The 22258-nt window shown below is 39.9% G+C and overlaps 2 protein-coding genes across 3 annotated transcripts; one reads left to right on the forward strand and one right to left on the reverse strand.

Annotated features, from left to right (window-relative positions):
• Window positions 1-1705: 1705 nt before the first annotated feature.
• On the forward strand, window positions 1706-8896 carry serbp1a (SERPINE1 mRNA binding protein 1a). Of its 2 annotated transcripts, none has more exons than XM_044361061.1 (9): window positions 1706-2079; window positions 3594-3777; window positions 4304-4444; window positions 4576-4644; window positions 5984-6058; window positions 6216-6384; window positions 6885-6929; window positions 7038-7253; window positions 7516-8896. In XM_044361061.1, exons 1-9 carry the CDS (start codon window positions 1821-1823, stop codon window positions 7570-7572), a joined length of 1215 nt encoding a protein of 404 aa, XP_044216996.1. In that variant the 5' UTR covers window positions 1706-1820; the 3' UTR covers window positions 7573-8896. The 2 variants fall into 2 exon arrangements, with proteins under 2 accessions (XP_044216996.1, XP_044216995.1); XM_044361060.1 differs by having other exon boundaries at window positions 1707-2079; window positions 4573-4644.
• Window positions 7883-20592, reverse strand: il12rb2 (interleukin 12 receptor, beta 2a). Its single transcript, XM_044361058.1, has 16 exons — window positions 20198-20592; window positions 19791-19922; window positions 19088-19354; window positions 18100-18223; window positions 17764-17954; window positions 17346-17488; window positions 16864-17008; window positions 14648-14721; window positions 13801-13999; window positions 13519-13701; window positions 13185-13286; window positions 12916-13062; window positions 11994-12125; window positions 11344-11440; window positions 11063-11150; window positions 7883-10974 (listed from the first exon to the last, which is right to left on the reverse strand). The coding sequence occupies exons 2-16, from the start codon at window positions 19858-19860 to the stop codon at window positions 10507-10509; spliced, it is 2430 nt and encodes an 809-aa protein (XP_044216993.1). The 5' UTR covers window positions 19861-19922; window positions 20198-20592; the 3' UTR covers window positions 7883-10506.
• Window positions 20593-22258: the final 1666 nt, after the last annotated feature.

A 22258-nucleotide genomic window follows, 5' to 3' on the forward strand; every position in this document is an offset into this window, starting at 1 on the left:
CTCAGACACTCTCCAGAGCACAAACCTCCATCAACCTTGAATTATTTTCCTTGCAAAGTTGTGACCTTTAAGAATTTATTATGTTTTTCCTGTTCGGTTGGTTTTATTGTGTGATAAAATATGAAATGCAAATGCTATAATGGAAATGCAGCTGATTTGCAATGGAGTGCAACATGATCGTTACATAAATAATCGCTTAATGTGAAGATTCCAGACTCAGTTCAACCCCTCAAAAGATCATGTCCACTGCACCAAATCTCAGCCAACTTCATTTGAAGATTTGAAAGAGGGTTTTTTTTCTGGCATTTTTGCCTTTTTTGGCAGAGACTATAAAGAGATGACAGGAAATGAAGGGGGAGAGAGGAGGGATAACATGCAGCAAAAGTCCTCAGCAGACTCAAACTGGACGTTGTGATTACATGTTCAGCATCAAACAGTCCTAAACAACTAGGATGTCCACATTAGATTTCTTAGATATATATATATTACTAATAAACAAATAGATCAATGTTTGCATAAACATACACATGGGGGTGAAAACACAACCTTCTTCCAAACTGATTAAGGTCAGACCTGAAACAAAACATACACAATCTTGAGGAAATGTATGTAACCACAAAACAAATTGCTCAGAAATGGGGAGATGCTTTCTAACCCCTATAACTGCTGACCCTTTGACCTCACGCTCTAAAGTCACCACATTTCACTGCATTTGTGCACAAAACCACATTTTTGTGCTCTGGATCAGGTTTTATAACCTCAGGATTAAAATAGTGCAAATCCCTGTATCTAAACTCAAGTGTGAACTGTTGTTTACTTCAGCAGGTTTCAAGTGAAACTCAGTGTCATGACACTAAAAACTTGTCCTGATCCTTCTCAACCTGTTTAGACTGATATGGCAATCTGTCTGTCAAGAATGGCATTTTTTGAGGGCGCTTCACTTAAAATGTGTCATTATTGATAAGGATTTTGTCCATAATCTTGCATGGCATATTAATCTGAATGTGTTTACGTGTCTGTAGTGTGTGGCAAGTGTATTTGTTTATGTTGTTTGTATTTATTGTTGTAACAGTGTTTATGCTGCCCTCTTGGCCAGGTCACTCTTGAAAGAGGAGATTTTAATCTCAGTGAGACTCTTTGTACCTGGTTAAATAAAAGACAAATGAGAAATGAAATATAAATTAGTAAATTATCTTTTTTCTTTCTTGCTTGCTTTGAAGATCCTTATCGAAAAATTACAAATACAATATTTGAAGCAATAAAGTGCAACAAATAAAATGCAACAACTTTTCCTCCTTCGCTAAATTTTTTTTAAACAAAGTTCCACATCGTGCCTTTTAACTCCATTGTACCCCACAAGCTTCACTAACTGGTGCACCTGCTGTCTTCTTTAGATGTTTGCAAGTGTTTTATGGCGGTATTAATATAACCAAAGCTACAGAGCAGGTGTTGATCTGTAGTTTGCAAACGGATCCAGTGTGGCGGACAGGAGTTTGAAGGTCTGAGGAGGTTTCTCTGAGGAGTCAAAACAAGAGTGTGTATGCGAGCGCCCATGCTTTGCGTTAGAGAGGCTAGCAACATTAGCGAGATTGGCATTGTGGGTGTTGTAGTTCTTAATCGGTCTGCCCTGTATCTAAATCCATTGCTCCTCGTGCTCAACGAACTACACGCCCCACCCGCGCCAACTTCGAGGTCCCGGATGTCTATCGCGCCGGAAGAGAAGAAGGTCCTTTTCCCAGCCATCTTGTGGCTTCATCTAGCGAAGTGTTCGCACCAAGCCTCGTAGAATCGGAGGAAAATCCTGCTGAAGGGGCGCCATCATGCCCGGACAAATGCAAGAAGGTTTTGGCTGCGCCATAACCAATCGATTCGACCAGTTATTTGACGATGAGTCGGATCCATTTGAGCAGCTAAAGCAAGCCGAAGAGAAGAAGAAGAAGGAGGCTCTCGCTCCTGGTGCCGCCAAGACTGCAGCCCAGGCTGCCAAACAGCCCAGAAAGGAGTCCCAGAAAGACAGAAAGACCCCGCTGGCCGACAAGAGGGAGGAGACCCAGGCCCCCGTCCCACTCAAGAAAGATGGTAAATATATTTTCTGCGTTTTGTGAGTTAAAACTGCAGCCAGGAGATTAAAGCTAACAGGCTAAGTGGCTTGCTTTAGTAGCTCACCAGCTTCATAAGCCGCCTGACATGAGGTCCGCATGGCTGCTTTGTGTCCCTCCGGGCTGTCAGCCGCCGAAACAATGACATTTAAACAAACATGTATTGCTGTGAGAGGCGAGCAGCTCCAGCTATTCACTGATAAACAGTTTGCAGGTCAACTTGTTTTGGCTTGTCTCCCCCTCCTCTCGGCCTGGTTGAACAGGCTGAACTCGCCTACAGAGAGAAAGCTGCCATCAGATGTTTAATGTTAGTTCAGTCCAGTCGTGACATCCAGTAAAGGTCACTTTCTTTTTTTCTTTTTACAGGAGTTTGACAGAATTAGCGCTAAGCAAGCTATCACTCTAGACTTTTAAAAACGTGTTATATAATATAAAATAACATCAAAGTGGTCTTGTGAAATCTGGCATATTATAAGCAGATATAATGTTGCCTAAGTGTGTGTGAACTGAATCGTGGTGTGCATGCTGGTGGGGGGGTTTTTGTCATCAGACGTGAGGAGCTTTGCTCTCATGGTGATGAACCTCGTGGTTGTAGTGTGGGGCGTGTAAAAGCACAGCCTCCAACTGCCACTTCCTATTGGTGCACACTACAGGCTCAGTGCATGCAGTCAACCTGCCTCAGAGCTTTTACGCTCCCATATCTGTTTTTACCAGATATTATCTAGTCTGTTAAAAAAAAAAAAAAGTTATTAAAAAAAATGGCTCAAAATGTGTATTTTGTTCTCACAATGTGTTTTGATCACTTTAAGTTTACTACATGCAGAAGTGAAGCAGTGTCAGGAGTTAACTCTTAAAGAGGGATTCCCACTCACAGGCCGTTAGCTGGCCATTATCAGCATGTCCGCCTGCCAAAGTGGGCTCATATCTATTTGCTTGAGAGAAGATGAGACAGGTGCGTCACTGTGGTGCCGCCCAGCTGCTGTAGTGTGGTGGTGGAGGGTATCTATTTTGGTAGCTGGTGATTTAAGCAATGGGTGGGACTTGTGTCACACAGGGCCACTGGCTGTCAAACCATGTGCTATGGAGGGTTAAAGACTGTTAATTCCAACCCCAGAGTGACCGAGTGGTTTAACTGATCCTCACCTCTCAGTCTGAGCAGGAAATAAAAAAGTGATCGTACTCCAAACTCGTCTGGGTGGATTATTTCCCACCTCTTTACTAAGTTACATTCACCAACTTATAAATGCTATTTCCTGTGCATTTAATAGTTTTAATTAATTTTATATTTTAACCGTTATATTATATTGCAGACAGATGTATCTGATAAACTAACCAGCTGCCATAGTTTTTTAAATTCTGCATGTTAATTAGGGTATTTGCTCCATTTAAAAAGAACAATCACCTCCTCTTCTTTCTCTTGTCTGGGGCTCAGCAGTGGGTCCTGATCTATCAATGCTATTGGTCCTCTAATCCTCCTGTTGTGGTCAACCCTAGGTGCCGGCATGAGGAGAATGGGCCGCAAGCCGGAGGGCGATGGCTTCAGACCCCAGGGCGGCCAGGGAGAGGGGCGCCCCCCCACAGACAGACGGCCTGTGGACAGGCGGCCCCCTCGCCGCTTCGAGAGGCCTGCTGGTGAAGGTGGTGAGAAGCCCGAAGGAGGCGAATTCTCAGTGGAGAAGTGAGTTCAGTTTCCAATTAGCAGACATTTTAATTGAGCAGCACCTACATGAAGGAAAAGAGGAGCATGAATCACCACTGTTAGTTTTTTTTCAGCTTTACATCTAGGCTACAGGGGCGGGGTTCGGAACAGTAACGGTTAAAGGCTTTGCTGGTGATGATAAGGCTTCGTATATTGCCCAGACAACTGTAGGCATCTCCTTGTCCCACCAGTTTACTTGTGAAAATTTCATACAACAAAATAAGATTGTAAAATATCAAAGTGCAATTGAGAACAATAAACTTTAGTCAACCTTAGCTAATTTCTTCTCACTGCAGAGTTATAATTTAAAGAATCTGTTTAATATGGATCATTAGTGCTAGTTAAACACATGAATGAACTTGATCTTTAACTATTTGTCATTCTTTGCTAGTTCTGCTGTTTATCGTTTAATTAAAACTCAATTTAAGTGATCAATTAAATACAGCCTGTAGGTGGCGCTTCCTTAGACTTGTGAATTGACGGCGTTCTTTGTCCCCCTCCTCAGGCCTGTTGGTGATAGGCCGATGAGAGGACGCGGCGGTGGCAGGGGCGGCCGTGGAGGCAGAGGACGCGGCATGGGTCGCAGCGATGGCTTTGATTCCAGAGGAAAACGTGAATTTGACAGACACAGTGGCAGCGACCGATCGTAAGTACTTTTCAGTTTTCATGTAGCCTTTTTGAAAATAATATCATAAACATCAGGTCTGATTAAGACCTGTGTGTGTTCATTTATTGCATGTGTTGAGATCCTGGCTAAAGCAAATGTTGTTTCAGTAGTCTGAAAGGCGAGGAGAAGCGTGGTGGAAGTGGATCTCACAATTGGGGCACCGTCAAGGATGAACTCAAGTAAGTTGATTTGTGTGCAGCATGACAAACTTTGCTTGGAGGGAGAGTTACAGAACACCTTTATTATTGAGAACTAAAAATACACTTGTGAAATATGAAAGGTGTTTCCTTGTATCAAAGTATTTTGTATTTTTAGAGAACACTTGGTTGTGTTTTATACGTTGCAAAGGCCACATAACTGCAATGTCCTGCCATGGTTCAAATCCTTTTGTGGACTGAAGTTGCATGTTAACGCTCCTCTTCTACAAGGGCAAAAAAAGAGATTTTCTGATTTTGCTCATCAATTCCAAATCATCATATCCTGGTGGTAAATTATTTTAGTAAGAAAAGTCAAAATATGTTCCTGTTTATTAGGAACAACTAGCTGAAGCTCAGAGTGCAGCTAAGTAATAAATTCTACCTTCATAAAGGTTACAATGCTCAGTTAGCTTTGAAGTTGCATTAGAGATGTGTTGATTTAACTTTAAAGTGATTTTTAAGGCAGTAATTTGTGGAAGTGTTGAATTGTTTTGCATTACACAGAGTTTCTAATATTGGCATTTTTATAAATGAGGTCGACAAAATATTAGAAACACCTGTGTAATTCAAAACTTTTGCAATGGCACATAAGCGCAAACTACAGCCTAGAAATGACAATGAAGTTGAAACAACACGTCTCTAAAAGAGCTTCTACACAAACTGAGTATTGTAACCTTCATGAAGCCAGAATGTATTACAGTTGTGGCTAGGTGTCTGTAATAAACTTGCAATTAATAGTATAAAAAATTAGTCATTTTCAGAATGTGCCTTTAACAGTTTCTCATAAATCAATAAGTTTTGCCTGTTATGAGTCAACCTCTTCCAGGCACCACTATTCTTGAGCACAAGTGTGAAAATAACATACCCAAAATAACAAGGTTACTTTTCAAAACCCTGGTCTCATTTGAAAAGTAACTCTAGATTTTACAACTAAAGTCGTTCAAAAGCGTCATTCAACAGGTTAAAAAGTAAAATAATGAGAGATAAAGTCGGTATCTTGCCTTGCACAAGATGGCTTTTTTTTGTACTTGTCGCAGATTCTCCGTCATCGTGACTATGAACATATATTTGCGCAGTGATGTCACTGCTTTCTTCTATAATTGAAGTCCAAGCTCTGGTCCGTCATATTGTGAACATTACACACATGTGTAAACACCAGCAGTGCAGACCACAGCATCGGCCAAAATTAACATCCAGGAATCGATGAGCACAATTTGTATTTATACGATTTTCCGGTTCTCAATGCCTCAGCTTTGTCTTGCTGAATGTTGACATTGTTGGCAATAATTGTCTTTTACTAATTGTTATTTTCTCTTCATAGCGAGCTTGACCAATCAAACGTCACTGAGGAGAACCCTGAGGGAGAGGAGCATCCACCCGCTGACTCTGAGAACAAGTAAGCTCTTGTATTGTCTTCATAAGTCTTGACTAATAAGAATAAACTGAAGAGATTTAAGACCAAGAACTTTGCAAATCCACCCGGATTTATATTTAAAATGTAAATAAACTGAAGGATGTTACTAAGACTCGTCGTGTGTCTGTTTTTACTGAAGGGAGAATGAGGTAGAGGAAGTGAAGGATGAAGGCCCCAAGGAGATGACTCTGGATGAATGGAAGGCCATGCAGGACAAGGAACGGGCCAAGGTGGAGTTCAACATCCGTAAAGCCAACGAGGGAGCTGATTGGAACAAAGGATTTGTGCTGCACAAGTCTAAGGCAGATGTAAGTCAGAACCACAGCTCTGCCTTTTCTGAACAAGTTCCTATGGACCATTTAGTTTTAGTGGTGATAAAATTTAAGAAAATTGGAATGGGTAGAAAGTTATTACTTGATCCCCTGAAGGCAGTTTGAGCATCATCAGTCACTTTGTACTGATGTAGTATTGTATCATGTTTTCAGGCTCTCTTGTCCATGTAGATCAACAACCTTTTACAAGGGTTGCATCAGTTTCCTGTGAATAACATCAGGTTACCACATACATCACTGTCTGAAAATAGCTGCAAATGAAAGCAAAAGGTCCTTGATGGCTGCACGTCCAACTCTGCAGTTCAACCACAGGACAGCAGACGAAAGTAGTGGCTACATAGCATCAGGCTGACTGATATGATATACTTAGTAAACTTCCGTGTAGTAATACTTTTGTCTCGCCATGTATTGACACAAGCTTGAAATGCAGGGATAGGATGTTTTCTTAATGATTGTCTGTTTTTCTCCAAACCCAGGATAAAAAGGGCGATCTGATTGAGCCTGAGGGTGATGAGTCCAAGGTAAAATCTCAACTGTTGTTGCACATACCCCAAAAAATATCTGAACTCAAATCATACATGTTAGTGAAATATGCCAAAACAATAATTCCTCCTCTTTTCCTGATTCAGCTGGAGGATGAGCACCACTTCCGGAAGCCAGCCAATGACATTACGTCCCAGCTGGAGATCAACTTTGGAGACCTTGGTCGTCCAGGCCGCGGACGCGGTGGACCACGTGGTGGCCGGGGCGGTCGTGGCCGCGGTGGCGCCGGCGGTGGCGGCGAAGGCCGTGGTGATGGCCGTAGCGATGCCCCTAGGCCGGTCCGTGGAGGAAGGACTGACAAGGTAGCTAATCTTGTAGGAAGTTAAACTATTCTTTAATGTTGTTATCTGGACACACCTTCCCGTTCACTTTAGTGAGAAAGTGTGTCCAAACTTGGACTGGTTCCGTATGTTGTTTCTTTTTGTCAATTTAACGCTGCCCATACATAAATGCGTAATGCTAGATTCTCAGTATTAATTTCTTAAAGTCCTTTTGAGGCTATGAGCCATGACACATCTTAAAAATGTTAAAATTTTCTAACTTAATGTTTACTTTTCTTCCCAGTCATCCGCGTCTGTGCCCAACGTGGACGACCCAGAGGCCTTCCCAGCCCTGGCTTAAGCCCCGGCTGCTGTCCCTCAGGCCTACAGGAGCCTCCTGAGCACCTCCACTACGAGGCTTGCATGTTCCTGGATCCTTCAGCAAAGTGAAATGATGGAGAAGACTGTCATTAACTATGGCACTCAATGTGAGGACTGAGTTTTACCGAATAAAAACAAAATGAAGACGGAAAAAAACAGAAATTAACAAAAAAAAAACAAAAAAAGAAAAGGACTTCTTGCTACTCTGGAGCAACTTATTGGTAGAGGTTTTGTACTTGGAAACAAAGTAGCAGGGATGTTTTCATACAGTATTTTTTTCAGAGGTTATGCATTGTCCATTGATAAATTTTTGTAATTGCTGCTTGAAAATATGCATTTCGAAATGTAAGCATAAGGAGTATCTTTAGCTTGGTGTGTGCTATTGCTTGCTCGCTTAAAAATAGGCACTGTGGAGCTCCAACCCAAGCTCATAAGCTCTGCCACACCAGGTATTTCTGATGAAGTTACAGCTTCACTCATTGAGATTTATGGATTTTTTTCTTTAGCACTGGGGTATTGTTTTATATTTTATACAGGAGGTCTATTCTTCTATGATCTTCGGCCTGTAAATCTGAACTATTTTCATAAATTCTTTCAGAGACTGTATTTCACATGGTGCAAATAGGGCACAGCTTGATCTTTGATTGAGTGATGCTGCCTACATTTGAATGCATTGATGAAATGGCGCCTAAATTTGTATTAAGGTTCTTTTGTACTGAAATGTTCTAAAGGAGGAACATTAGGTCATTTTTGGAGGAACACAAGGTGATAACGCTCCTAAATTAGCATTGATCCTGAGACTTTTGTCAAGCAGATTAATTTGAAGCTGGAAGTTATTCCATGTGTACTGATTTTCTTGTATTTAGGGTGCTATTCACAGTATTCTCTTCCTCCCTGCCCATTTCATCTTTGATTATTAGCCATGTGCAAGTCAATTAATGCCTTTGTTTTTACTTTAAAGAGTGATACGGAGAGGAAGTGTCTTTACTCGGTTGAGATTGTGGCAGTATTCCCCTGGAACGCCCTCAGACCTTCTCCGACTGTTTACACACTCCACTCCAGCATCCTTACACAGATGTTAACTTAGCCCAGCTTCAGTTTGTTTCTGCAGTCTGTTCTGTGCTGATATTTTCCTCCACTGTTGACTTGCCCTGTAGCTTCCACAGTGGCACCACTGCATAATCGCTCTGAAAGAAATACAGTCGTTCATTGTGTGGAACAACTGACGTGCTCTACAAATGTGTGAATTCTAGCCCTGCTATTAGAGACCTCTGTCGGTAAATAAAGATGGTCGATAAATCTTTTGCATTGTCACTCTTTTTATGCTGCCTGCACACAGGCAAAATGAATTTACAAATATACAGTACTTGGTTTTTGCTTATAACCACACAATCTCATGTTATGGCTGTTTAAGTTGAGCGTTCGTACAGAAGTCTTTACTGGAAAAACTTGTCAAGCAAGTTTATCAAGTGATCATCTCTGGCCTAAAGTTGTTAAACTAGGTTTACAAAATATTCTACAGCTCAGCTGTGAGGTCAGACTTCCCTGAGCCTCACTTCATGCCAACACTGATAAACCCAATCAGTTTACTCTGTTTCAGACCAGTAGTCATTTGAAAGGAAAGACAAGACATAAACACATCTGAACGGATGCAGATGTTGGTGCTTCCATGTGTAAAGATTAAAATCACTTGTTTATTTGCACATCAAAGCTGACAAATAATAGACTCTCCCATTAAGGTTGCATAATTAAATAAAGAAATCAGAAGTTTTTGTATGAGCTAAATTAATTCCCCAAGAAGGATACTGATAATCTGCCATTCTGTGGAGAGGCTGCTGCTCAAAATAGTCAAACACGATAAATGATACTCAAGTTTTCAGCCTGCTGATGAAAATGCAAAAAAAAAAAAAAAATCAATTTTAAAGATCCTTTTTTTTTTTTTTTTTTTACATCAAAATTGTTTCCAAAAATTTACTGATTGTTAAAAAGTGAGTGATTATAATCTTCAGAAAAATATTGTCAGATAATCTGTCACCATGCAGCACTTTTACGCACTCATCTAAGACAAAATTAAAACTTTTTTTTTGGTAGAGATTGAGGTAGTAGATATATTTAAAGGATATATACATGATGGAAAACAATGCAATGCTACAACAGTTTGCATTTGAGACAGGCCTTTTTCCCTAAAGACAGTTTGACACCTTGCAGTAGGTAAAGCACAGGTGTAAATGATCAAATCAATGACGGCTGAATTCCATTTAGCTGCTTCATTTTCAGCGTCCCGGTGTTGTACACACTGGATCAATGTCACACTGTCATGTCTTACTGGGACACTTGAATGTAACAGAGCCATTGTTAATGTTATTAGTAGCACCTGTGCTTTTCCCTTAGATGTCTGCTGTGAAAAAGGCTTATCAGTGCTGTCAGCATCAGGATGAGGCCACATCCAAATACCTCAGTTCAGGCAATGATCAGAAATGATAATATCTGATATACTCTGTCTTGCAGCTTGTACTGTGTTCTGGTTGTGGTATTAGTGTGTCCAGTGTTGTTCCTGAAAGAAAACAATGGTAATGCATGGAATAAAAATTTAAAAACTACATTTTCAGTCATAACACTTTGCAAGACCACAGCAAGAGAGCTGTTTTTGTTACAGTCCTGACCTCAATGTGCAAGGAAGTAGTTGATGCACATCCCAGCGAGGTGCTTGATCTAAAAACTTAAAGCCCAGCAGAAAAAAATAGGAGAAAATATCTCAGTGCATAAGCTAGTTACTCAGGAATGTTTGCACATCCAGTTCCCACCTCCAGTCATGCAGTTGTCCACTGTTCTTTTGTTCTGAAGTGTTCTTCCTCTAAAAAAAAGTTTTTCCTCAAACCTCATCTCACCAAAGAGTTCTGGTTTCAGGTTAACACTAACTGTTCTGAAAGAAGTTGCCGCAGTCGATTTTGACCGCATCAAGAGTCAACTTCCCTCCTAACACCAGCGGCTCCATGAAAACATTGTGACTGGGGAAGAAACCAAGCACTTCAGCAAACTCTTCCTCTGCCGCCTCCTCCACTTCCTCCTGATTGTCCTCTTCCATATTTCCATGTGACGAGATGTAGCCGACCGTTGTGTTTGTGTCCAGAGAGGTCTGTGTGTGGTTGGAGCTGTCCGAGTCATGGGAGAAACTCTTGATGTAGGTGGTCAGAGGGTACAGCAGTGTGGCCGGCTCGGTCTCGGAGCTCTGGCTGGTCTGAGGAAGGAGCTGCGAGGAGACATTCGTAGGTGCGGAGATGTCACTGCTCTGCTGTGGCAGCTCCTCGACATCCACGAGGATGGGCTCGTCCTCCTCGGTGACACTCGAGTTCCTTAGCTGGGGCGGGAGGTTCATCCTGCCCTGTTTGGGAAGGATAAACACGCTCAAAACGAGGAACAATGAGCTGCAATATACAGTCCTTAGTATTTATCTACTTTTTTTTAAATACCTTCTCTTGGGTACACTCTTTTGCCCATTTGCTGTTTGCAGGATCTGGCACAACATCAAGCATGAGGCACTGGAAAAACACCCAGAACCTGAGGGGAAATGGGGAGAACTGCTAAATAACATGGCATGCAAACCTTTTGGAAAATTTATTTTTATTGCTGCATCATTTCACTGACTATGTTGTGTGTTTTCTGCAGAACTGAAGGTGAACAAAATAATGAAACGTGTGAGCTTGTTAGTTGCCTTCACTCACGAATCCACATTTTTGTTCACATACTGTACCTCTGCTTTACTGCCGAACTCTGGCACAGACACAGCAGAACCACCACGATGAGGAAGAGGACTGCACACACCAGTATGAGGAGCAGTTGGGTGTGTTCTGCAGCAGCAACAATAAAACAGGGAGAAGATGTGAGACATATGCAGTAATAATATCATCATCAGACAGTAGCAGCAGCTGTTGTGGTGAAATCTTTTGTTATGTGTTTGACGAAAAAAAGTTGGCATTTGTGATGAGCAAACTCAATCTGCTGAGGAAAAGCATGTGGTTGAAACTCTAGAAAAAGCTAGTAAGTGGACCTTGAGTTAAAACTTTTTTTTAGTCAACCTACTATATCCAAGGTGAAGAATGAACTTTCACATGCATGTTTTTGTTGAAGAAAAGGAGGTAGCAAGTTTTAAAGACAAATGTTCAGGCCAATTAAAATATGCATCCTTTCCAATAAAATTGGAACCGTTCTTATTAAAAGTGTTTTGTATTTTAGGTGATAAATAAGACATTACAACTATGCAGTCTATTCTCCTGAAGTAAATGTATGTCCTTGCTATTATACACTCAATCAATTCTATCATAGCTGAGAGTTCATGTGAAACAAAAGTAACCAGCAGAGCTAGTTTCATCCAAATAAACATGAACAAATAAAGCTGCTTACGCTGGATGACGAACTTGATTTTTTGACCCTTAGGGCTCTCTCCTTGAGCAGTCGAAGCAGTCATACACAGGCTGTAGACAGCTGGAGACAGGCCTTTGAAGGTATGTGTCCTTTCTGACGCTTGTACAGAGTCTGGAATAGAAATTTATATAAACACAGCAGAGGAGTCACATTCAGCTACAGTTACTCATGTACACAAGCCTAGTGGGTATGAATGATAGCAGACTGCAAGAAAATCCTCATGTGGGGCATACAGCAGACACTTGGAGTTCATGCACGCTTTATTTTAAAAAGTAGGGTACCAGGAAGCATTTTGAAGGAAAAAGTTAATATTGGTTCGATTAAAGATTTTGTTTTTCATCTGTTTAAAAAAACGAGAGAAAGAAACGAGATTTGGAATAAGCCAAAACTTGGAACATATGATATAATAAAAAAAAGTTTAGTACTGAAAAGTATGTGAAATTTAATCTGCCTAAAAGGAAAAGATCCCTGTGTGCCCAACTGAGATGTGGTATCTTACATCTGGAAACAGGACATTATGCTTGTGTTGCAGAACAGTTCAGTTATGTTGGTTAAATGAAGCAGAAAATGTAATTCATTTTGTTTTGTATTGCGCTTTGTATTATTATTCAGATTACGATTACTTTCTTATGGAAGAGGATGAAATTATGAAAACTTAAAGAAATTGAGCTGTTTGAATATTTGGACAAAATGTTTCGTATAGGTAGCTTTTACATACTGTTTTTTCTTTTGTGTTTTTCACAAACTAAATACAGTATGTGGTTTGCAGCAGTGATTACGTTTTCTTTGCAACATGAACGTCAGTCGCTGAAAATTTATATGTTGTATTATTGTGTGTCATGTGGGATGGACCATTCCCATAAAAAATCATTCATTCATACATAATCATAACTGTTCTTACAAGACTGCTGGTGTCCGCTGCTGTTTTCTAAATAGATGGTATACTTGGTGATACAACCCCGGCGCTGACCCCTGGGAAGCTCCGTCCAGTTCACTTTTACTGCGTCTCCCTCAACCTTCTCCTCTACTGATGGACCAGCTGTTGGGACTGCAAACCACAAGCAAAACAGCGAAAAAGTAAACAATTAAATACTCCTGTTACTAACCCTGTTGCTTTAATATGTTTTGTAAATCAATGATAAAATTATAAATCAAATGATTAGATCTTACTTGACTCCATAGTGTAGACACCTGTAAAGCTGGTCCTAGTCATTGAGTTGTCATCATACAAAACATACACAGCTCCCTCGTAGCACTTAAATGGTTGAACACCTGCATAATGACACACAGTGATATACAACAATTATTCATTTTGAGAGGTCGAAGATTATGGAAAGGGGAAGAGAGAGATGTGGTTGTCAACAAATAACTTAAAAAAAGGGATATCAGAAAGTCACCAACATGACTAATCCAAAGTGAACAGCTGTTCATCACTGGATTTTCTTTTTTCTTTTTTTTTTTGGTCTTATTTCACATGTATTTACTGTAACTCCACATGTCCTACCTGTAATGACAGCATGGTTGTCATTCCCGCCCAGTCTGACCCATCTGAGCTCTTCCAGCTTGTGGCCGTCTGGGTACCACTCCACCACGTACGCAGCAGGCAGCGGTGTAGTTTCAGGCTTGCTCCAGGAGATGGTGACATTAGGGTTGTGTTTCGTTACTCGCACATCCTGAGGGGGCTCGGCTAAAAAAAAGAGGAGTATGTACAGTATGAACTGCTTATCTTTTACAAGACAGAATCATATACAAATTCAAAGATACGTTTTTTTTTGTTTTTTTTTACCTTTTGTGAAGCAGGTTGTAATTCTTGCAGGAGGCGACAGTCCTTTAGAGTTGCGCGCGTACACTGTCACTTCACAATTGTCATAGAATGGGACTGAATAATTTCTGGCTTGTGCACTAATGTTGTAGTTCAATCCTGAATTGGTAACTCTGACTATGTAGTCTATGATCTTCCCTCTAGCGATGGAAATGTCGATGTCCTGCAATCAGAGAAATGTTTAAAAGTAAATCATTGAGTTCACACTGTATAACTTCTTTAGTTTGTCACTGAAGGATGCAGAGAAAAGGGAAAAGAAATAACAGATTTGAGTGGCGTGGAGTTTTTACATGAGCCTTGGATTTTTCTGTCCTTAATGGATACTCAAAATCAACACACTGCCAGAACAGCGTGTGTAAGACACATCATTTCTGTTCAGCTCCCCTTTTCTTGTAAACTGAAACTGTGGTGTCTGCCGTCAGGTTTCACTTATCTCTTACTGTTGAAATGTGATGTTAAATGACTGAAGGTGTGTGTGTTTATGTGGTCCAGGGTGTGGATGTGTGATTGTGTATGTGATTGTGTGTCTGTCTGTGTGTGTAAAAGCGTGTTACACCTCAGAGGTGGTCAAGTTTTGACCTTTAGTTTGTGCAGCACAGAAGAATAGAGGCAGGAAGATTAGAAAGTGTTACTATGGCTACGACACCGCACGCCCACACAGACACAGAGCGAGAAAGGGGAGAGGGAACCCATGGAGAACACGAAGCTAAAGCTGATGAAACAGTGCAGCAACATTATGTGAGTTACTCTTGACCATCATTCAGAATTTATACTGAGAAAAAAAGACTTTTTGAGAACATTTAAAACTTACCTTCCAATAAACTGTCAGGGATTTAGAGTCAGAGTCAGATTTAGCGAACCACACATCCAACTCTTTGGCAGGAGCTGGAAAACAACAGAAATCTATCACTGGACTGGAGAACAGTGAAACAGTGTGCGAAATGGTTGATGTTTACAGTTTTTTACTTTACAGATTATAATTTTTTTTATGAAGGAGTAAATGAAAGTGTTTATACTGACATTTCTTCTTCTATTCATAATGACTTGTACTAGACTTTGATGTAATGTCATTTGACAAACATCCACTCTGTAACGCTCCAGTCTGACAGCAATGAGTAGCAATTCCAAGAAACCTCAAACTCTCTGAAATGATGTATAAATCCACATCTGATTCAAAATATATATAATCTTTCCTTTAAATGAGCAAAATCCAGTAAAGACACGTACCCTGCTGCCACTAGTATACTGTAAATTCAATAAAATACAGCACTATACCGTGTTTTAGTACATAGTATTATAACAGTTGTAAACTGTAATCTAAGTTTACAGTAAGCAAACAGTAGAAAAAACGGTAATGTACTGGCAACTCTGCTGGTAACCTACATGACAATTGTTTACAGTGCACAATAATGTTATTCATTGAAATAAATGAAAGAAAGTTTCCCCCCAGCTTCTGTGCATGATGAGTATCTGTTGCATAAAGAGGCAAGGAGGGTAACACTGATGCAGCGTGGGTGCCGGTAGTGTATGTAAGACGTGATAACACCGGAGGGACAGAAAAGTTGCCCCACCCAAGCAGTTCTGAGATGTGTGCAATGCTGCATTGATCGGCCTGTACAATGATGAGCTGAGTGATGAAATGTAAAGGAGGTAAACATAAATGAGGTTAAAAAAAACACACTGGGGGTTTTGTGATTGCATAGTTGGGATATTTACATTAATGCAAACCATTTACCAAAGCACACTGCAATCTTTTAGATTGATCTCTTACCTTTTAGTCATGAGTTTAATCTCAATAAAGTATGGACGTGAAATTAGACATACTTGAAGGCTGCTTGAGATAACATCCATAACAATTAACATCAAGTTGCCTTTTTATTGTCAAAGTTACTTTAAAGTCTCATAGTAATACATGCAGAGACTGTCAGGAAAACACTCACCCTATTGGTGAGTTCAAGTGCTGTTGGGAAACTGAGACTTCAGGGTCAGCTGCTTAACTGCAAGCTTTTTAACGCAAGAAACAAATACAATATCCACACGATTATTTTCCTGTTGCTTATGTATCATTATTGTTTGTCTTTTGGATTTTATGTTATGTTTTACAACCAACCCAGAAATACTATTATATTCCCAAAAGGGCAAACAATTGTTTACTGAACATGTGAAAGCTGCAGAACAGCTACAACTGTAAGAGGACCTACTGTGCGAGTTGGTGAGATTTTGTCAACTGGTGTGTCCATGATCAAGAGTGAACTTACAACATAGAACATAGAAGTCCTTAAAGCATTCAGAAGAATTGGAACATCTATAATAACACTGAGAACTGGTTAAACTCCATCTGCTGAGGAAGATATGATATGATGACGTGTGATATGATTGTAAAGCTAATTATTTATAGTGATAGATTTCCTTCCCCAAGCATGTTTCAAACCACTGTGAGTTGATTTTCAGATTGTCCTAGCAAAGTATGTCATGGTAAACTCATGATCTGTCATTGCTGCACATTCATAACTTACATATTTGTAGAGAGATGTGCATATCTTCACACCATCAGTATAACAAGGGTATAATGATGTTGTACAAAGCTTTCCTATGAAGCATTAGGTACCTCACTCTGGCTCAATGTTGCATTGATATGCAATATATTGCACCTCAGTCTTATGATAATTTATTCAGTGCAGATACAGTGCAAGCCACTATCCATACTATATCTTATCAGATTGGTTTTGAACTAAACACACAACCCTATAAGGCCTTTTTCCGTGGCTTGTAGTATGCAGCAATCAGTCAGTGGTGAGCTGATAACTGACCCAAGAAACGCAAAGGAAAGGAAACATTACTGATTTATCTGATAGCTTGCGCAGATAGTGTGCCACAGAGATACTGTAAACACTCAGATAGATCATTCAGATCTATCTGTCTGCAGACAGAGTCAGTAGTGCTTTCATTCAGGAAGTACAAAAATACATCAAGGTAGAGCTCTGAACACTCTTCAGGAGCAGCAGATTGAAATGCATGTTTGCTCACCTTCCTCTTGAGTCCAGCTTGAAATGTTTGTGCTCCACTGACTCCAAAGGCCGGTGCTGAATTTGGATCTGGCTCTGAAATGATACAACCTGTAGGGCTCTAGAGAGGAGACGGGCTGGACCTGCACCAAACTCATTTTGACTCCCTGTAAGTCAAAAAAAACATCTGTTTTTCATCATATTTTATTAATCTAAACACTCACTCAACAAATAAGTTTGCCTGCAGTAATTTGGCATTTGTGGTCACATTGTAAGAATGCCTGGTAAAAGACCAAAGGTCAAATTTCAGCTTGTGTTTGAGACTCGTGCTACATCCTGCTACTCATATCTGCATTTGGCTTTGAATCAGCAGAGGATCAGTTGGGTCTGATCATGCAGTACTTTATGTGTTCAAAGGTTTTAAGTAACTAAGTCTGCAAGACCACATTGAAAGTCCCCAAACTTTAAATATCAGGACCAATCTGAACAGTTAAGATGTCTTACTGAGTCTGGATTTGTTGTCCACATCTGTTTCTCTGTTCTGTATTGGATCTCCAGGTGTTGCGTCCCCACAGGCTGCTCCACTTTGATGACGCACTCCCTGGAAGAGCACTCAGGTAGCCAGAGAACAGGAGTAAGTGGCATCGCTGCACAGATAAACACAGTCAACAGCTTGATTAGATAAATTAAAAAACAAAGGTCATGTGTGTTGTAAGATGCAAGACAGTCAATTGAAAGGATAGGATCCCACTGTATCATTGCTAGACGTCATCACACATTAGTGGGAAGGAGGATGGAGGGAGATCAAGCATCATGAACTTCATGATTTGAGCCTTACAAAGAACTTAAAACTGACTTAACACATGAAACATGCAACTCACAAACTGAGGTCCTTGGAGCTGGACAATTCATACAGTCTTACCGATGTCACTGAGTGTGTAGTTGATGGTGTCAGACACAACAGTATCCAGTAGATTGCTGGTTTGGACCCACACAGAGATGGACTGGACTGAGCTGGACACAGTGAAATTAGCTGACGCTGAATCAGTTTCCTTACTGGAGACATTGTAGGACTGCGGTGTACCTATGTGGCTTCCAGATACAGTTCTCACCCTGAAATACACAAAGTAAGGTTTCATTTGACAAGCAATGTAACATTAAACTAAACAGATGACATCCTTGTTGCTTGCTGAGGAGAATATTATGTAAATGGTGAGTTTTGGTGGCGTCTGAAGTTTTGTTTGTCTTTCAAACTCACCACAGCACTGCAGTATTCCTAAGATAAGTTTTCCGTCCTCTGTTCCAAGTGCAAACCACAACTCCACTTTCATTATTTAGGACTTTGTAGATGCATGAAAGATTTTTAGCGCGATCTGGTGGATCTGAAGGACAAAGAAGAATGGAATTAAACCTGTATATTGATAAGAAAACATAAAACTAAATACTAAATAAATCAACCTAAAGGAGGAGTTTTCACTAATGCTATAATTGCACTAATTCATAACTTGCACAGGAAGTCTCATTCCAACACATTAAGAATATCAGTTAGGGAGTAATACTTATTCATGTGGATGTTTGTATTCTAAAAAACTCCCAAATATTCTGTAAGTAAAGGTGAGTAATCGCGATCCATAAAATGCACAATGTGTTATTCTTTGCATGAATAGATTTCATCTTCTGCAAATGCTGAATGTGTCATTTTATATTGTTTGTAAAGATAATATTGTGTGCATGTTTCACGTTATGGGGCTGGCACATGGTATGTGGTACTCCTAAATTAGCCACAGCTCCATGGTCACAACAAGTAACTTATCACAGTTAGCTTTGACACCCTCTGCACTCTGACTGCGTCTACATGTGAACAGTCTGCGCGCCAAGCGTAGAAGAGAAAGCAGAACTAGCTGTGTCTCTTTTTATGGCTCTTGCAGTCTGAAGAATTACAGTCAAATCTTAAGATATGAAATCCTCACCCTGAAACATCACACACTGTAAAACATTCTGCAGAACTTTTCAAGCAACTAAACATTTTAGATTAGTTGCTTTCTCTTGCTCTTCACATGAGATTAAACAAAATTGAATTTGGTTATGGCTCATGTTGTCATGAATGATCACTCTTGCATTGAAGGTCTGAACTGTCTTTTTAAATTGAGAGAAAAAAAGTTTGAAATCTACCTCAGTGGTGCATAAACAACCTTGTTACTGAAGGTTTCAGAAAGGGACAGACTGCTCCTTTATGTCGTACTCACATCCAGCTGAGATGTCCAGTCCACAGGGGTCCAGTATAGGAGGATGAGAACATTTACATTCACAGCTGAAGGTTCTGTTTTTTGTTATGTTCACCACATTAAAATGTATAGTCGTAGAATTAAATTGTATGTGCTTCTGTGGTGTGGGTGGGTGGTCACTGTACATGGATCTCTTGCATTCGCAGTTGAAGGTGCAGTACACATTGAAACTGGAACCTCGTTGCACCACAGGTCCATTGCTCGACCAGATGACGCATGATTTCTCACCTAAAAGCAGAAATGATGACTTATATATTCTGCAACACAACACTATACTGTCTTTTTCTCGAATCAGTTAGTTATGTATGTGAATGTAAGAAAGATACTAATCATGAATCTGTTTGATTTGGAGCAGATGAGGAAATGTGAACCTGCACGCCTGCCTTATACAATAAAACGTTATCCATATGAAGATGCAATCACTACATTTTTGGAAGAATTTCATGCAAACTGTTAATACAACATAACATATAACTAACATATAACATACATTCTATAACAATATCAGGTTAGATTGACAGATTATAAGAAATACAGTGGTCACAAATAAGAAGACATCTCCAGAGAGGCATCCTCCATCTAACTTTGAACTCCCAGATAATATAAAGAAAAATAATGCACAGTCCTACAGGAATATGTAGAGGTATGAAAAGTATAAACTTACCTATGCACAGCTGCACAGCCAGCACAGTAACGACAGTGAGGATAGACCATGTTTGGGACATTGTCGCCATGAGTCATCAGTAACTGTCTTCTTATATGTCTCTCATATCGCCACAGGAACTAGTATTTGAATCTTAACAGAAGCACAAGTACACAAAAACCGTTGGATCAGTTATGTTTTTGGAATAAAGCGACTTTGAAGATAGTTTTAAACGAATAATGATCGTCATGATGATCAAAAGTTTATCTCTGGGAATCGGTTCAGTGCGGCATCTTTAATTTAATGTTAACTCTATCAATAATCGATTCATATTAAATCATATATTCATTTCATTTCAGTGAGAGCAGTGCGCTATCAATAATGGCGATCATGAAAACAGAGAAAACAGTATACTGTAGACTACTCACCAAGACATCCCAGCCATAAATCATATTAATTTTTCTTGCCATCTGCATTTTTTTGAAGCTCTAGCCGTCATCGTAACTGGTCCTAAACATCTTTGGTGAGCGACAGTATGTCCACACAGTGTTAAGTGAAGGAGGAGGCTCCGTGTTGGGTGACTGACTGCCGCCCCTGGTGTGATGTAACAGATAAGCAGGCACAAATGAAGTCACAGTTCACCAGTGAAGCCAGAGGTTTCACAGAGGGTGTGCAGATCCTCATTAGGTATTTGCTTATATAGCCTGACTAACACTGCATAAAACACGGAATATTTTCCCCCACATTATTCAAAATTATCTAGAAAAAAAGATGCATAATCATATTTATCCTAAAAGTAGCCCGTGATTTTCTAATGTTCTTAGAGGTGGTTCAGTTTTTGCATATCTCTTGTATTTGAGATGTACAAGAGATTGTAGATGCAGGTTTGATCCCATCTTTGATTGAAACTATATTCTAATGACGAGGAAAGACAGCTGTGAACAGGAGGAGTTGCGACAGCACGGCAACCCCACAGATACATTTATATCATCACAGTTTCCAGACAACCTGAAGCCTCTTACTCCCTCCAACATATCCCCATGTGGTGCAGTGAGGGACTTCCCCTTTAGCTGCACCACATTTCACTTTGAGATGTACAAACACAATATACTGGGCTCAGGGTTAATAAAATAACTGCGTGGAGCGTCAGTATATTTTTAAAGACAGTGAGGCGCTTGGGGATGTTTTACAACTGCAGCCTCTGAATGGAAACCATCCTGAAATTTAGATGTCAAGGAGGAAGTGAGACAACTCTCAGGAAGTCCTACAACTGCAGGTGGTGCATGTATGACGTGAAGGTAGATTCAGGAGCAGATTACTCTACTGCTATCTGTAACAAGGAAACCCCCAACTCACTTTGGTTTGGTTGTGTATTGGAATAATTTCACTCACAGCTTCATTTCACATGCTCACAAAACAGGATGGCTGACTTTAGAAACATACAGAGGTCACACCCTAGTATTTAAAAAGCAGAGGCACATCTCAGTTGTTAATACAGAACCTATATTTTGACCCAAAACTGGCATGTAAATTATGAGATGTACTTTTTCACTTTGAATGTACATTCACTTCAGATGGTTCAACATACAGTAAAGGTACCATTTTCTATTCATAAGACATACTTAATAAGTATAAGGTGTATAAGTTGTAGCTGGCTTTATCAATGGTTAATAAATAATGAATTAATGACCTATCAGTAATAAGCCAGTTATGAGTTTTGGTTGGTAAAGAGCTGCAACGATTAGTTGATTAATCGATAAGTCAGTGAACAGAAAATTTATTCCCAACAATCTAGAGAATCAATTTATTATTTTAAGTCATTTTTTTAAGAAAAACTGTCCAAATTATCTGATTCCAGCTTCTATTCTATGATAATAAACTGAATATCTTTGGTTTGAGGGCTGTTGATCGGGACCAAAGACAACGTCTGAGGACATCATCTTGGCCTTTGGGAAACAAAGCAAAGTTTTTCACAATTTTCTGACAACAAATCGATAAAATAATCAACAGATCAATCAATAATAAAAACAGTTGTTAGTTGCAGGCCTAGTTGGCATATCTTGACACAAGCTTAGTCTGTTTTTTTAGCTCTTGGATTAATCAGGAAGACCCCCCCCCCAATAGATGGTTTGACCACTTACCCTATATAAAAATCCATGTATCAACAATCTAAATTAACAGTTATATCTGCAGACTTGATGAATTATTGTGGTGGAAAAACATAAGTAATGAATTATTAACATTTGTAACCACAAACCTGATGGCTTATTACAAAGTAAGAAACTGGTACTTTATTAAAGGATAGCTTCATGTTATTTCAAGTCTGTCTTAGAACAATAGTCAGGTGCTTATATGAACATTGAAACAGGTCTTTTCCAGAAGTGTATCCATTGTGGTGGTCTTCTTGGTGTATTAAAGAGCTCAATAGAAAAACAAAGAAAGTTCAGCTGCAGGAGGATACAGTATAGACCAGCCAAAGGGATTTTTCA

Source organism: Thunnus albacares, chromosome 9 (genome assembly GCF_914725855.1).
Source record: "Thunnus albacares chromosome 9, fThuAlb1.1, whole genome shotgun sequence".
In the NCBI taxonomy this organism is placed as follows: Eukaryota; Metazoa; Chordata; class Actinopteri; order Scombriformes; family Scombridae; genus Thunnus; species Thunnus albacares.